Here is a 15,170-nt window from a genome sequence, read left to right on the forward strand (position 1 = left end):
ACATGCCCTGACATAGACTGCTGTGGAGCCCAGCTTAGGAGCAGGAAGCCAAATACAAGAACCCCACTGAAGGATGGAGATGGAATTTTGTGCATTTCTCCTCCAACACCCATGAACTGTAAATCCCAATGGAAAACTCCTTACTGTGTTCAGGAGGGAAACTCCGAGCCTGTTCTCTTCCTCTTGCATTGATACACAACATCATCAACTCCCACAGAAAAAGCCAAACTGACTTATGCTTCAAAATCCCTGGGACTGCATTACATAAAGGACTTTAACTTGCTATTAAAGGTCTCAGTCAAACTGAGTTTGGATGGAGACTTTGCAGGAAATTAGGAATATTAACCTGGTTCTCAGAGTTGTAATATTCGGGAGCTGGGAGGGCATAATGATGGCACACAGAGCCTGACAGGTTGTCCATCAGCTTCAGCTCTCCTTCCAGAGATTCCTGGATCAGCAGTGATATGGTGTCAAACAAGTGCCTTTCCTAGGAGGGATGGTGTGTAGCATGCAGAGAGAGAGAGCAAGCCAAAAAGAGAGGAGGAAAAACGTGAGGGACAGAGACAGAGAGAAAAAAAGGACAGCATATCAAACCCAATGAACAAAATGAAGGGGGAAAAAAAAACAGAAGGGGGGAAAAGGTGGAAACGTTCAGGGAGAACAGCAGTATCAGGAACAATGGGACAGGAGAAGAGGAGAGAGAACAGTGCAGTAATATCACGGTGAGCAGAGACAGCTTTCCCAGACATTACGAGAGACGGGGCGACGGCGGCTGCCCCGGGACCGTGGCTGCTCCCGCCCGGGGCCCTCCTCGGGGACAATCTCCCTCTCAGCAAACACGGCCGGTCACTCCTGGGGGCTGAGCAGCATCTTCCCATCGGTGCTGTCAACTTCTACAGGACACTACTCGCTGCAAGGCTTCTGCACACACGGTGCACGCTTTTGAGCTGCAGGACCTAATACTTGACACCTAAATCCATATCCAGAGGGCACAGAAATTAAAATAACCTGACTGGAGAGAAGCTGAGCATCCTGTCCATGGAAGCTGCAGCTGAATAGGATGGACACGTGTCAGGTCACTAATTCATGTGCCAGACATGGGCTGAGGTGCCCCCAGTGTTCTGGCCAATGTCAAACCAGCTGGCCACAGCACTGGGGTTGTACAGAGCAGGGTCTGGCTTTTGCAGGCAGCAGGGGAATGATTTCAGGGTGCACCTTCCATGTAGGGAATGCCCAGTGCATACAATGAGATGAGGACCGGCGCTACAGTCAAACAGCACACAGTGCAGAAATCCCAGGAAAGAGGCAAGCAAAAGAGCATGCTGTCCTTGCAGGGTCATGTCCTGGGAATTGTATTCCTCTGCTATCATGCTCAAGCATCAGATTTGTCCTGAAGATTTTGGCTGGGAAAATAAATAGTCAGAATAAGATCTCCTGGAGGTTTTTGAGGTTTCTGTTTGAGGGAAAGAGAAAGAAACACACTCTGGAGTTCACAACTGGAATAAACCCTTTCCCAGGCCACCTCCAGAGAGGGCAGGTTTAACAGACTGCAGAGTGAGGGTATCATTCCAACTGATTTGCAGTTTTGCCATTTCTCTTTTTTGCCAGTGTCAGTCCTGGTGCAGGACGACAGGGCTGATGACAGTTTGCCAGTACTCTGCTCAACACGTACAACAACAGTTGGGATGTGTTGTTTCTTCCTAGAGGACGTAGTAAATCTGGATTTCCCCACAGTGCCCTGAACTCCTTTTTCCTGAGCCAAAGAGCAGCTTTGGACTCCATCTCAGACATCAGAGACTCTAATGGCACCAGAAATTTCCAGTAGCTTAGGAACTGAAACAAAGCTTAAGCAGGGATTTACTCTCTTTCACCCTTGGACTAAAGATCATAAATGAGTTTTTCATGCATTAGAATACTCATTAGTCCACCCCAGGCTGAGGCCAAGATATGCTGTTGTGAAATCATGATGTAATAAAAGTTAATGAGGTCTGTGTAGAGTTTAACCCAATTTGCAATCAGCTAAGACTAAAAAAGGCTGTATTTATTAAGTAATTTCAGTTCAGTGACCTCCCAAAGAACTTGTCTGGGGCTTGACCTCGCGCTTCATTCCTCAAACTGAATCTTCATCCAAAAACTGTGCTTTAGGGAGATGTGGTGCAGCTCGTAGCAGCTCCCACATTACAGCCATGCTCCTGCTGGTGGGAGTTCTGCCACTAGCTCTGGTGAGCTCAGGTTTGAGTCTCCTCTGGATTATTCTATTGTTAAAAGAATCTTTTCTTACAAGCCTGACTGCGGGGATGGATTTTAAATTGAGGTTACATAAAACAAATTTAATACTGAAGCAAAGATTAGCCAAGTTTTATTCCTCTTTTATGTTGTGGTTCATGGTCTGTATTAGAAAAGCAAACACATTACACTCATGATTTTGCTATCACAAAGGTCCAGTCAAAACTCTGAATTAGAGTAAATTTCGAGCTAGCTCTGAACTCTGTTGCTTGAGTTGACCTCCAGAGTAAATTTCAAAACTCTCTACCTCCAAACAGATGCATCAAGGTGGTCTGGAGACCTGCCTGGGGTCTCTTCCCTGCAGCACTGGCTCCCAAACCACGCAAGGGTCAGCAGCAGACAGCGGGGAATACAAGCCCAGGACATCTGGTACACGCCTCTTTCATTACCAACTCGTGCAAGTCTTCCCCCAACAAAAATGCAGGTCAAGCCCTCCTCACCCTCCAACCAAGATTCTCACCATATGATAAGCTAGTGAGAGCTGAGAATCCACCTTGATTTGCATGGGATTGGTAAATCTGCGGGGGCTCTCGGGTCTCTCTCCACCAGCGGTGCCTCTCCACGCAAAGATGTCCGAGGGGCTGTGCTGGCCAGGGCTGATGGTCTTCATCTCCATCTCTAGTTCTGCTTCGAGCTCTGCCTCCTCCTTTGCCTCCTTGTTGCTCTCCTCCAAGTGCTTCATGAGCACCGCGATCACCACGTTCACCAGGACAAACTGGGCTGTCAGCACAAAGGAGACGAAGTAGATGGGGGAGATGACGGTGTTGTAACAGGTGGACTCCTGGTCACAGTCACGCAGCGTGTCCTGGAAACGGGGGAATGACCACAGAATCAGCCAGGTTGGAAAAGACCTTGGAGATCGTCAAGTCCAACCTATGACCTAACACCAACTTATCCACTAAACCACGGCACTAAGAGATGGAGGGATGTGAAGAGATTCCAGCATGAATTTCAGTCTGCAATGGGTTCTCCTTTCATGAAGAAAACTGAGAAGATTTGGCAAATTTCACATCTAGGACAGCAATACACTTGCTGACAAAACCTTAACATTTACCTTCATTATCCCATTCCAGTTGTCTCCTGTGGATACTCGGAAGAGAGTCAGGAAGGCCATACCAAAGTTCCTGAACGTGGCATGCCGTCCCAGCCCCTCGCAGGGGTGTGTGTCATCACACTCTGTGGGACCAAGCACAGCTGTGAGACCCCCACTCCCACACCATTCCCACCCCTCCCACTGGCACAAGAAGACTCACCGAGGTCTCCAAACAGCTCCACTCCAAGAGCTGCAAATATGAAAAACAACAACATGAAGAGAAGACCCAGATTCCCCACCTGAAAAGAGAAAAAGAAATGGGGGGGAAAAAACACAACAAAAGAACATTCATTGATTTTTTTGTTCCAGACCTGTTCCTTGCTGCATTCTTTAATCCAAAACTTAAATGGCTTCGGGGCAAAAATGACCTCAATGTGAGGACTGTATCTCAGTGCTTCGGGAGGGAAATGTGATTCTCTAATGACAGCAAAGATAAAATGATTAGCATTCCTCTGCAACAGGAAATGAGCTGTGGGCCAGAGGAGCTCTGGTTCGATATGGCAGTGGGTTACCTGCGGCAGCGCTTGCATCACGGTGTCCAGGAGGGCCCTCATCCCCACAGCCATCTTCAGCAACTTCAGCACTGCAGAAGACATGTTTGCAGTATGGTAACGGCAGCGTTAGCACAGAGGCACAAACTCAGTCCCTCTCCCAGGAGCACAGATTATAGGAAGAGAAATGTGAAATCATGTCAAGTGTTCTCCATTAGCTGCTACAGTCCCTGGCCTTTTTACATCGCTCCTCGTTGCCTGGATACTATCAAAATTCTGTGAATAGCAGCATCACCTACCCTGAGACTTGGAGAAAGTGTTATCACTCTGCCTGGCTCTTCCTTCCCCACTTTATCTGTGTTGGACTCATCTCCTTCCTCTGGTTATCATGAGAAGTTCCCTTCCCAGCCCTGGGGCTACTTTCCCACTTCCATAGGCTACCCACTTTCATACATGATTCACTGAGGAATGATTTACACATCTCTTCCAGACGGTTGCATTTCCAATTGGAAGCTGCATGTATTTTTAATTCTGAAAGGGATCCAATGCACAGAAAACCCACTTTTTCCCTCTCTTGAGACACAGCAGCATTTAATTTCTCCTCCAGCTCCTTCTCTGCTTAGATGAGGTCTGTAATCAAAACAATTATTCCTCAGAGCACAATACCCTTCAGGAGGGCCTGGCAGTACTTCATTAAGGGCCTGAGCACTCACATTTTACATCTTCATCATTTGGCCCTGACACCCCCCTGTTCTGAAAAATCAGGCCCCGAGGAAGCTGGCTCCCTGACTTGTCTGAGGGGACAGATGGATACAGAGTGACGAGGCATGCTTTGTCACCAAGTGGTGTGATGTAAAGCCTCATAGGAATTTAAATTTATTAGATTCTCATCTTTTAAAGCCAACATACTTGAGCTTGTGTTCTCTAATCCCTGTTAAGAGATGACTTTGATTTGACTGGAGCAATTTTCCCAGGTGCATCTGTGGGAGTTACTGCCATAGCTACTTCTCCTTGATTTCTAAGCTCTCAGCCTTCAAGTCCTCTTAAGGCAGAAACACATGGTCAGTTGGCTCAGCTTTTTGGCTCCTTGCAAGTATTTTCCCCATTGTTCTTTTATTTGTTTACAGCCTGCTGATGCCAGAACTATGCACATCATGATGGGGATGTGCCCCAGGACTGTTTCCCAATGCTTAACTCTTCTGGTGCAGACTGTGTGCCTCAAACATGAGTCAATTCTGCTTTATCCCTCTCACCTCGAGCGATTCTGAGAACCCTCATGATCCGGATAATCGTGGGGTTAATTGGTAGTGAAGCGTTCACCTCGATCTCTTCCAAAGTGATGCCCATGATAGACAGCAGCACGATTGCCAGATCTAATTGGTTCCATCTGGAGACAACACAAAGTGAAGTTCAGCATCTACTAAGAAGCTGGCAAGGGGAGGCAGCTTGTTTCACACGAATTCCAGTCATTTCAATGGTTTGAGCACTCAAATGAATCTGCAGTATTTTTCTGAGGGTATTATACAAAAGCAGTGATGTTATGAAATCATTATAACTAATGCATCTCATTAGAAAATCAGCCAATTCCAAAGATATCCTTGACTGAGGGGAAAGAGAAACAAAAGCTGGGCAGTTTTCTACCCAAAGGCTGCAAACCTCAGGAGAGACACTGTGATGTCTGTCCAGCCACTTCTAGACATGACACTCATGGACCTCAATGTGAGATCTGCCCCAGAGAGAACAGGACCCCATGTCCAGTCCTTGCAAAAAAATTGTGTTGGGTGAAGGAAAGACCCCAAGGATTTGTACCAGGCTGTAGAGAGTGGTAATTCCAGCATGGACACACAAAATATGGGGACAGGGATGGAACCATCCACTGGAAGCTGAAGGGCTCATGTGAAGGCCTGCTTAGTGCCCTGTTCTTGGTATTAACATTGAAGAAGGCAAAAATGGGAGAAAGAACCACTAAGGACATAAAATTTGTGTTTGTGAGGTAAGAGAGTGAAAATCTAGATAAAGACACAATGTCATCCACTGCTCCTCATCTGCATAAAAGAGAGGTCCCTTCTTTCTTTCATGTTCACTCAGGGCTAGATTCTTTCTCTTGACATAAATTTGGTCACTTCAGCAGGTTCTCTTCATTATGTGGACATGCAACTGGTGTGAGAAGAGAACTGGCTGCTTGTTATGAGATCTGCCCCTGTTTCATCTGTTCCCAAGGGCCAAAATGGTGCGCTCCCATTCCTTGGCATGCACAATCCATTCTCCAGCTCACATCCCAAGCCTCCACCTACCCAGCCTTCAACCAGTCACACCAAAAAGCCTTCATACATATCAGACTCACAGCATGGGGCAGAGCATGGGCATTCAGGACATGGAATGTGGGCAGCCCTCTGCAGAGCCTGCTGCTGGCCCCGTGGTCACAACGGAGCTTTTGTTACCTGTCTTGGAAGAAGCGGCGAAACCCGAAGGCAATAAGCTTGAAAACAGATTCCAGGACAAAGATAACAGTGAAGATGTAATTGCAAATCTTCAGGGCTTCGTCAAGAACCTGGGATGTGGACACAGGATGGGGGTTAGATGTTAGCACTGCAGAGGGGCTTTGCTGCCTCCAAACCTGACTCTTGTGTCATCACTTACCTGTTACAGCTAAAAGTCTTAAAACATGGGCTCTCTCTGATGAAAAATGTCCCAGAGAGTCAGGGAGTGCACTTGCTGCCTGGTGATAAAATCCCAGGAGGGGCTGACACAGGCCCAAGGCACAACTCACACCCCTAGCAGCAGCACAGCCCCAGCTGGGATTGCTGGGGTGAGCAGAAAGAGCTGCTGCATTTGCTGGTCTCAGCAGCACAAGACCTCTTGTGCTTTCATCAGAGAGCTGAATTTCATCCCACTTGTTCGTTTGTGCAAGTTCTGGCCAAATGGCTCCTTGCTGACAGCCTCCCATTACTCCTCACCTTGAGCTTTTGGCAAGGAGCAGGACAGAGGGATGGCATGCCAGGAGAAGCAAGTGCCTTGCATTTTCCTCTGCCCCCCTTCCCTCTGCAGAAGTCAGTCTGGTATTTAATCCAAGTGCATCCTGGCTGGGACAACTCTTGCACAGTCAGGCATTGAGCTACATCAGAGGTGATTTCATCCCCAAAAGCCTCCCTCATGAAGGAACACTGTGGCAGCAGCATCCTTCCTGGCCTTTTAAGTAATGTGGATTGAATTTCTCCCTGCTGGCATATAGGATGGTAATAACAATGTCCAGGGCACTGTTAGGGAACAGGGGAGATGTTCCTGCAGACCAAAACCAACATTTACTGTTCCCTGAGTGGGAGAAATCATAGCAGAAGGAGTTTAACTCATGCACTCATGCCTTTGTGCTACAGTTTAACTTCAAGCATCCATGGACAAAAATCACCTCATCTGACCGAGAAGCACAAGCCCGGCTGCCAAAGGAAGCCAAGGCTTTGAGCAAGCCTCCCTGCCATACTGCAGGGCACTTGGGCTCTGCAGCAAATGAGCACATTTAGCTGGCTGAAGCAGCTCTTTACTCAAACCACCTCTCTGCACACTGCAGCATTCCCGCCTCTCCAGGAGCTGCAGCATCTCCATCTGGGGTCTCATCGCCAGTGCGTCCTGGTATATCCCACAACCAACCCCTTTCAGCACCAAGAAATCACCAGTTTGGATATAAATCTCTTTGGTACATTTAGTCTTCAAATATCTTCAGGATCCCAGCAATCCATCACCTAGACCAGAGGGATCTCCAGGCCCTGATTGAGCAGGACTCAAGCACGTGTATGGCTCTGACCGTGCCGTCATCCCAGCACAGCCCAAGCTTGGACTTACTACCCAGATGCTGCATACCAGAGGCTTAGAGACAAAATGTTATTTTCCTAAAGAAAATGAAAAACAAAAGCCTGCCCAACATTCTTATAATGCAAGAGAAAATGCAGCTGCAAAGTGACTGCGGTAAGACGCACGCTCTAGAGCGACTCCAGCCCAGGCTCCTTCGCCAGCAGCCTTTTTCATCACCAAATGACTGAATCATGCAATCAGCCTTCCAGGGTGTTTAAAGGTGACCTGGACAGAAAAAATAAATTGGGCTTGTTCCCTTTCACTTTTGGCTTATGATAGACTGGAGAATATCCCCCCTGCCTCCACCCCCTGTTGTTTGCATGTTTTAGTTGTTTGGGTGATTTTTTATATTAAGTATTCAAGTCCTGTCTAATTTTAAAGAATATTTCCTCCTATTGTGTGTTATATTTATTCATTCTGAAAGTGGCTAATAAAAATAAGTACAAGTTATATGGCAAAGGCAGCTATTTCCATTTCATTCTTATGCACAAAAGACTTGCCATCCCAGGCCAGGCTGTTTTCATTTTCACAGTATGAAAGAGACCCAGGAAGTTAAGCACAACATATTAAAATGCACTTTAAAGACCAGCATGGAATCCAATTCCTGTGAAAATTGGATCCTATGGGACACTGGGGATTTAGAAGAAACTTTGCAAAAAGACCCCAATTCACAAATTCTTCTACTCTTTTTCCTTTTTCTTTTTTTTTTTTTGGGGGGGGGGGTGGGGGGGTGAAACATAAGTAAAATGGAAGATATCAACGATGACCTAATCAAGCAAAGCAAGCAAACCTGCTCCCAGTCTCATTTTCAAAGCAGTGAGTTTGCACTTAACTAGAAGGAAGAGGTGCAATGGGATCCATGTACCAACAGCCCTGGATTGAGCTGGGAGCCAGTTGTAGGATGGCTACACTCCACTGGCAGAGGTGGAGGTCTGACAGCAAAGCTGCCCTTAACCCTGCCCAGCACAGCTCTGCATGTCCCCCCGCCTGTCCCCTGCAGCTGTCCCAGTACCTTTGGCTGCTGGTAGTGCTCCATGGCCATGGTGATGACGTTGAGGCCGATGACGCCGGTGATGAACAGATCCAGGTAGTGGCTGGTGCACATCTGGTGAATCAGGAGGCGGAAACGGGAGTAATCCGAGTAGTAGGGCTTACACTGAGCTTCTGCAGCGGGGAGGAGGAGAGCGAGAGGCAAATCAAGGGATTTCTCTGGGTCTTTCTCAAGTCAATGCACCCTCACTCTCCAACTCCAGGGATGATAAATTCTAGACCAATCACAGCAACATGCTGTCTTTTTTATTTCCTTTTTTCCTTGCTGGCATGTTACCGTTTTTAATACACAGCAGGGCTCCCGTCATCTTACATCCATTAAACATCTTCAGTGGGACATGCTCTATACTCAGCCTTGTGGCATCAGGGATGAGGTGAGCTGGGACTAGTGTGCTGCTAAAGATAATTTTTCTCTGTAGGGAAATTTAAGTTGAATTTAAATTAAAACAACAATTTTTGTTTCTGCTGATCTTAAAAGTCCCCAAAGCATCTAAAAACCCAATTAACGGTCAGATGCTGGGGACAGATTTTACTAACAATTGCCTAAAAACACAGGCCATTGAGTTTGTGGTAGTCTTTGAAAGAGAAAGAGTTCAGGGCATATTAGGTTCTTTGAAATAAACTGGAGAGAGAACAGAATTCAACACTTTGGCTGTCAGAAAAGTGGTCCATAAAAATACCAAGGAAAACTGATCAATGAGCCTTAGTGATCAGAAAATAATGATCCTCCATTTAGACAAGATTATCAAAGCCTAGATTTCACTGTCCAACTCAGTCCTGTGTTCGGCTGCCTCGGGGATGACACATGGCCTTTAGACCCTGAATGTTCCTAGAGATAAACTCATTTACTCACCTAATCTCTAATGAGGAAATGCCAAGGCTGAGTATATAATTCAGTACAATTTTCCAGGAGGCATTATAATGCAGATTGAAGTGGAAAGGGCTGTCTTGAAGATGTCAGAGTATAATATTACCCTCATAATTAGATGATCAACTGGTTATGAAAATTATTGAGCTGTAAGAATTGCATGGTTGATATTTAGTGCTCTAGAGCAAATGTACAGTTTGACACATTAGCCCAAGAAAAAAGTTGGGCAAGAATGATGCCAGGAAGCACAGGTTTGGGTCGCTCTAGGGCAAAACTAATTTTAGAAGATTATATTTTGCCTGGAAATAGAGTTCACTTTGTCAATAGCCAATGACATTGCAATCAAACCCATAGATTTGATGGTTTCATGTGCTCCCTGCTTCATAACAGGATCCTGAAAAATCAGTTTTGTTTTTTTCCATAGAGACAGACTTTTCCCTTCCAGCTCAGGGACCAAAGGGAAAAAACAGTCAGCAGTTTTATTCTGTAGGGGTTTGGAAGGCCCAAAATTCTGTTTCAATGTCATCAAATGAAAGGCAGTATTAATATTCACTTTCTGATCAGCAGTGGGCTTTAGGTGATCTGCACCTGAGTGCTAAAGCACAGTATTGATGAAAAGGTCTATACAATTAATTTTCATGCTGAATCTATTGAGTGCTTATGAAAAAAAGCAGACTAGTAGTTGCTGACTCACTCAGAAGACTTTGTCAGATATCTCAGAATCTGCATAAATCTCCATAAAGTCAAGATATCTCGATCACATTATGCTAAATTATGAGTAGCAAATTAACTAAAATGTTTGAATACAATTAGGTTAGGAATAGGACCTATTTTTATGAACCAACTTATCATCTCGGAAAGAAACACCATCCTAATTGGATCACTTACTTCTTCTACAGTTATGTATAATTCACATTCAAAAAGAAAAATGTCAATGTTTCTACCTTTTCCTGCAATGGATTTACTTATGAATAATTACACTGGAATTCAATTTTTTTTCTCAGCTTTGACTGACAGGTAATTCCAAATCCTACAGAATAGCACTGATGCTGTTAGAACAGAGAGAGGATTTAGAGAGAGGTTGTAAATGTTCCCTGTGCAGGGCTCCTGCACCTGGATTAGCCAGTGCATGACCTTATAAGCAGGGTTGCTAATTGTTCAGATATCTGCAAAGGCTTTTCCCCTCTGCACCTGCCTCTCCCAAACCTCCTGTTCACCCTTCCCAGCACCCAGGTTTCCACAGCCAAGCCTCTCTGGATGCTGCTCTCACAGATGCCCTTGCAGCCTTCGAAAATTCCCAGTGATAAATGTTCCATCCTTCCCCATTAACTTTTTTGAGAGGGGATTTGGCAACCCATGCTTACAGATCATGCCATCACTCACTTCCCCGGTGTCCCCATGCCGGCCATGCATCTTGGTGCCACACGGATGCTCCCGTGGGATGACTCCACACAGGCTAACGTGCTGCCTGAGGGCTAGGGATAAATCCCCACTGTGTCTAGGTGGGCAGGGAACTTTCTGAACAGATAAACTGGTTTTTACCATTGTGACAATACCATTTCTTTAACTCGACCCTGCAGAGTTCTGCAGAGAATTTGGGGATAGCTCTGGTCTAATTCCCCTTGTGCAAAGCCCGTGCCCCCTATGACACAGTGCCATTTGTAATTATTGCAATAAAGAGCTTAACAATACCAACATCTTGGGAAATACAGACATCTGTTAAACTCCGGGTGGTGAACTTCACAACTAACACAACACCACATTACTGTACTGTTACAATACACTGTGTCAAGAACAACAAGAGCTCTGGGTTAGTCTTGGTTATTACTGGAAAGGTTAATGTGGCTTCCAGGCACACACGGTGTTAAAGGAAGGAGGAGGAGAGCAAACCAACAAAGAAGAATTGGCAGAATGAGAAAAGATGAGGAAATACAGCAAAAGCCCACTACGAGACATCAGGCTGGTAAACAGGGTGTAAATCAAGCTGCTTCACCTGGGCTGGAGGCCAAGACAGAGGGAGAAGTGGGTCAAATCTGGAGATCATTACACAGGATAAACATGGCTCAGACAGTGGATCCTGAGAAATCTCCTCCTAACCCAGGTAAGAAAGGGATGTTGCAGCCAGCTGGGAGGTGGTGTGACCAAGTCCCACCTGCCCCTTCATCCTGGGTGATGGTGGTCCAAGAGGACCAACTGTGCTGGCAAGGGAAGCAGTGCCTGGACCGGGGTGCACTTGGCTTTAGCTCATCATTTCTATGGGCTCTCAACTCAGGTTGTATCCCAAGCTTGACTACTCAACTCTTGGCATTAAGCTGTAGGATTATAACTGATCCCCTTGACAAGGGCTGGGAACTTGCCACTGTTCTCTCCTGTTTGATTGGAAGGAAATGACCATTGCTGTTGCAGGATAAACATTTCCCATTCCTAATCCCTGTCTACCTTTTCCCAGGCCAGATGCCCTTGGGGTTCAGTGATCCCAGACTGGGTTTGGGGCACTAAACTCTGTACTGCATTTGTCTGATGGCTGTGGGACGTCACCTGTGAAACAACACCAATGCCCAGCAGAGCAGCACTGGGGCACCCCTGTTTTTGCTGGGCAGTGCCACTCCCAGCTCCCAGAGTCTCCCAGGGCTCAGCCAGCCTCTGCCAGCACAGCAGGGAGTGGGACTGGGGCCACCTTCTTCCCATTAACTGCATTTTTTGGGGGGGAATCAGGTTGGGCATGCAGCCCAAATATCTCTGAGGAGCATCTGCCTCTGAATATAGCCCTGTCAAGAGAGAAATTGCCACTTTCCCCGAGGTGACTTCGAGCTGGAGGTGCGTGGGCATGGGAAATTGGAATTCACAAGAGTGGGACAATTCCATTACTGTCTCCTTCAGCTTCTTCCTTCTCCTATAATAAGGGAATTAACTCCTTTGCAGGTTTGAGTATATCTGGAGGACAGCAGCAAACTCAGTGAGCAGTGAGCCCTTGACGCAGCTGGATTTACAAACTGTATCAAGAATATTATTAGGTTAAAAAGTAGTTTGCACTGAAGGAACTTGTTTTATTTAAACACAGAGTTTTACTTGGCTTTTATTGTACTGAATGCATTTATTTAAAAAAAAAAATAAAGTGAAATGGAAAATGATAAATTATTTCCACTGCGAAGATTCCAGTTGTGATAGAATGTAGACTTGGAGAAGAAAAAAAAAGAAAAAAAATAAAATAATAAAATATCTCACTAAGCACCAGGCAGCAGCACACGCACGCACACCCACACACCCACACACAATTTCACCTTGTCTTCATAGAAAGAGAAAAGAAGCCCTCTGAAAGTGCAGGGATGTGGGCGAGCTTTGGGTCACAACTCCAGGCTCCTCACTGAACCACAGAAGGTTCGTCTACAGCACCCGGGCCTGATTCCCTAAATTCCCAACAGTCAGGTTCAGAAATAAAACCTTTCTATTTCCTCATGTTGGTGCCTGAAGAGCAGCATGGCACATTCACTGCCACTGGATCCAAAGAAAAGACAACAAAAGGGAACACAAAGCACAGACCTGACAATTGTACACGTTTTAAGGGCAAACGCTAAGAGGCTTTCTGAGCCTGCACGGGATAACGGAGGGGTTTGGAATTACCTCAGTGCCTCAAAAATAACATAAAATAAGACAGCCTTGATGCAACTCTGTAGGACCAGGAGAGGAGTCACAATCAAGCAAAAAGAAGAAAAAATAACCAGATCACCAAACCCAGTGAGAGCCCCTCCCTCACGCTGCCCCCATTTCACAGGAGAGGCCAGGAGGCCCAGCAAGAGCAGCAAGGAAGACAGCAAAGAAATATAAATATCAGGAATGGCAGTGGGAAGGAGATTCAGGATTTATTAAAGCATGTTGTGATAACTTCCAACAAGGCCTTAGAAATATAAGGTAGAACCTCTGTCTCCTTGAGTTATCTCTGCAGTGAAAGCCAATTTTTATTTAATCAAAACTCCCTGCAATCTAAGAGAGATGGATGGAGCCCTGCTCCCACTCAAGCAGTGGGGGCCTGTGCACAGGTGAGAGTTTTAATGGCACAATTTTCGTACTGTATTATTTTTGTCAAAAAATTACAGCTCTATTTGTTTCTATGTTGGTGCCTCTTTAATTATTCAGGCTAATATCCTTAAGTTATGAATTAAACAAAATGCTTGCCAGATCAAAGCTTCTCCTAAAAATAAAAAGAGCAAGGGACAGATTTGCATCCCTGAGCTTCATCCTGAGAAAGCGGGCTGGGAAAGGGAGGTGTGAGCAAGCTGTGGGTTGAAAGGGACAGCTCGGACCCCATTAGCGTTGAGTCCAGCTGGTCCATGCCCACCAGGACCTGGAAAGGCTTTGAGATGGTATTTTTATTTCTTTTAATTTACAAGATGCCTCATGGATTGAGCAACTCTTAATCAAATCAATTGAGCAACTCTTAATTCAAACAGAATTTACATGCTGGGCAGCACAATGACTAAACCCCATGTCCACAGCGGGGGTTGGTGTGGGGTTGAGCTCCCTGTTGAAGCACTGAGGCTGTGCCCTATACTGAATTTTACCCTGCTGAAAAAATTACTCCCTGGAGCACAGTGTTTGTGGAGCAGTAATAAAGGGCTGAAGAAATAATGAAATATCCTCCCTAAGCCTTCCAAAGACACACCTGCAAATTATTCAGACCCCTAAGCTGGTGGTTGGAAAGCTAAAGTCAACAGTAGAGGACCTATTTCACAGTCCAGTCATAATTCTCTTAAGAAAAAAAAGCCAAAACAACCAAAAAAAAGGAGAAAAAAAAAAAAAAAAGCCATGAAAAGTCTGACAGTGTCTTAATGAAAACCAGAGGGGGGGAAAAAAAAATACTGAATAACGTAAGATGATCGAGGAGTAAATTAAGGGTTTGCAAGTGTCAGTGCTGAGGCAGGTCTGCAGACCTGCAGCTCAGGATGAGATGCGTGTGCCATGAAGGAAGCAAACGAGCTTTGCAGCACACACACGGTTTAGTGGGATGCCTCGGGCGCGGTGGCCAGCCGTTAGTGACACAGCACTGCCATTCAGGGGGACGAGACGTGCCGGCTTCCCAGTACCTTGCTCTGCACTGGCTGAGCTCTCCATTAATACATCATCCAGCATTAGATCTAAAAGAACGAAACGGCATTAATCACCCGGCAGGACACACGGCAAGACTCCCCAGCCCCTTCGCAGGTCCCTGTGGCTCTCAGGCTCTCCGTGGCCTCTATCAGGAGTGCTTCCTTGTGGGATCCTGGCGCCTCATGGAGGGTGGGCTCAGGCACGCGTGAAAAAGGAAGGGCTCTTGTGCTTCTCCCACAGGCACCGGTGGAAGCCCAAGAGATCCCCAAGAACCCCCTCAGTTGATGATGAAGAAGACGACGCTGCTGAAGGACAATCTGGGACAGCGACACCTCGCAACGACCACTCCTGCACCTGCCCACAGCTCGGATCTCACACGCTTCCCTGGTTTTCAGACACCTGACTGGATAAATGCATTGGAAGAGTCTACAACCAAAAATGACCGTGCCAC

At 46.2% G+C, this 15,170-nt stretch overlaps 1 protein-coding gene across 9 annotated transcripts in view; it reads right to left on the reverse strand.

Moving 5' to 3' along the window:
* Nucleotides 1-15,170, reverse strand: part of CACNA1G (calcium voltage-gated channel subunit alpha1 G) — a 142,857-nt gene that overhangs the window by 14,199 nt on the left and 113,488 nt on the right. For 4 of the 9 annotated variants that reach the window (XM_069032285.1, XM_069032284.1, XM_069032282.1 and 1 more), the window contains 7 exons: nucleotides 8,729-8,880; nucleotides 6,312-6,421; nucleotides 5,124-5,257; nucleotides 3,892-3,962; nucleotides 3,540-3,618; nucleotides 3,341-3,462; nucleotides 2,747-3,091 (listed from right to left, as the gene is read on the reverse strand). In XM_069032285.1, coding sequence (XP_068888386.1) covers nucleotides 2,747-3,091; nucleotides 3,341-3,462; nucleotides 3,540-3,618; nucleotides 3,892-3,962; nucleotides 5,124-5,257; nucleotides 6,312-6,421; nucleotides 8,729-8,880 — 1,013 coding nt within the window. Of the gene's footprint in view, nucleotides 1-346; nucleotides 488-2,746; nucleotides 3,092-3,340; nucleotides 3,463-3,539; nucleotides 3,619-3,891; nucleotides 3,963-5,123; nucleotides 5,258-6,311; nucleotides 6,422-8,728; nucleotides 8,881-14,715; nucleotides 14,767-15,170 lie in introns of all 9 variants that reach the window. The other 5 variants (XM_069032283.1, XM_069032281.1, XM_069032279.1 and 2 more) reach the window with 3 other exon arrangements.

The sequence above is a fragment of the Aphelocoma coerulescens genome, chromosome 18, assembly GCF_041296385.1.
Source record: "Aphelocoma coerulescens isolate FSJ_1873_10779 chromosome 18, UR_Acoe_1.0, whole genome shotgun sequence".
In the NCBI taxonomy this organism is placed as follows: Eukaryota; Metazoa; Chordata; class Aves; order Passeriformes; family Corvidae; genus Aphelocoma; species Aphelocoma coerulescens.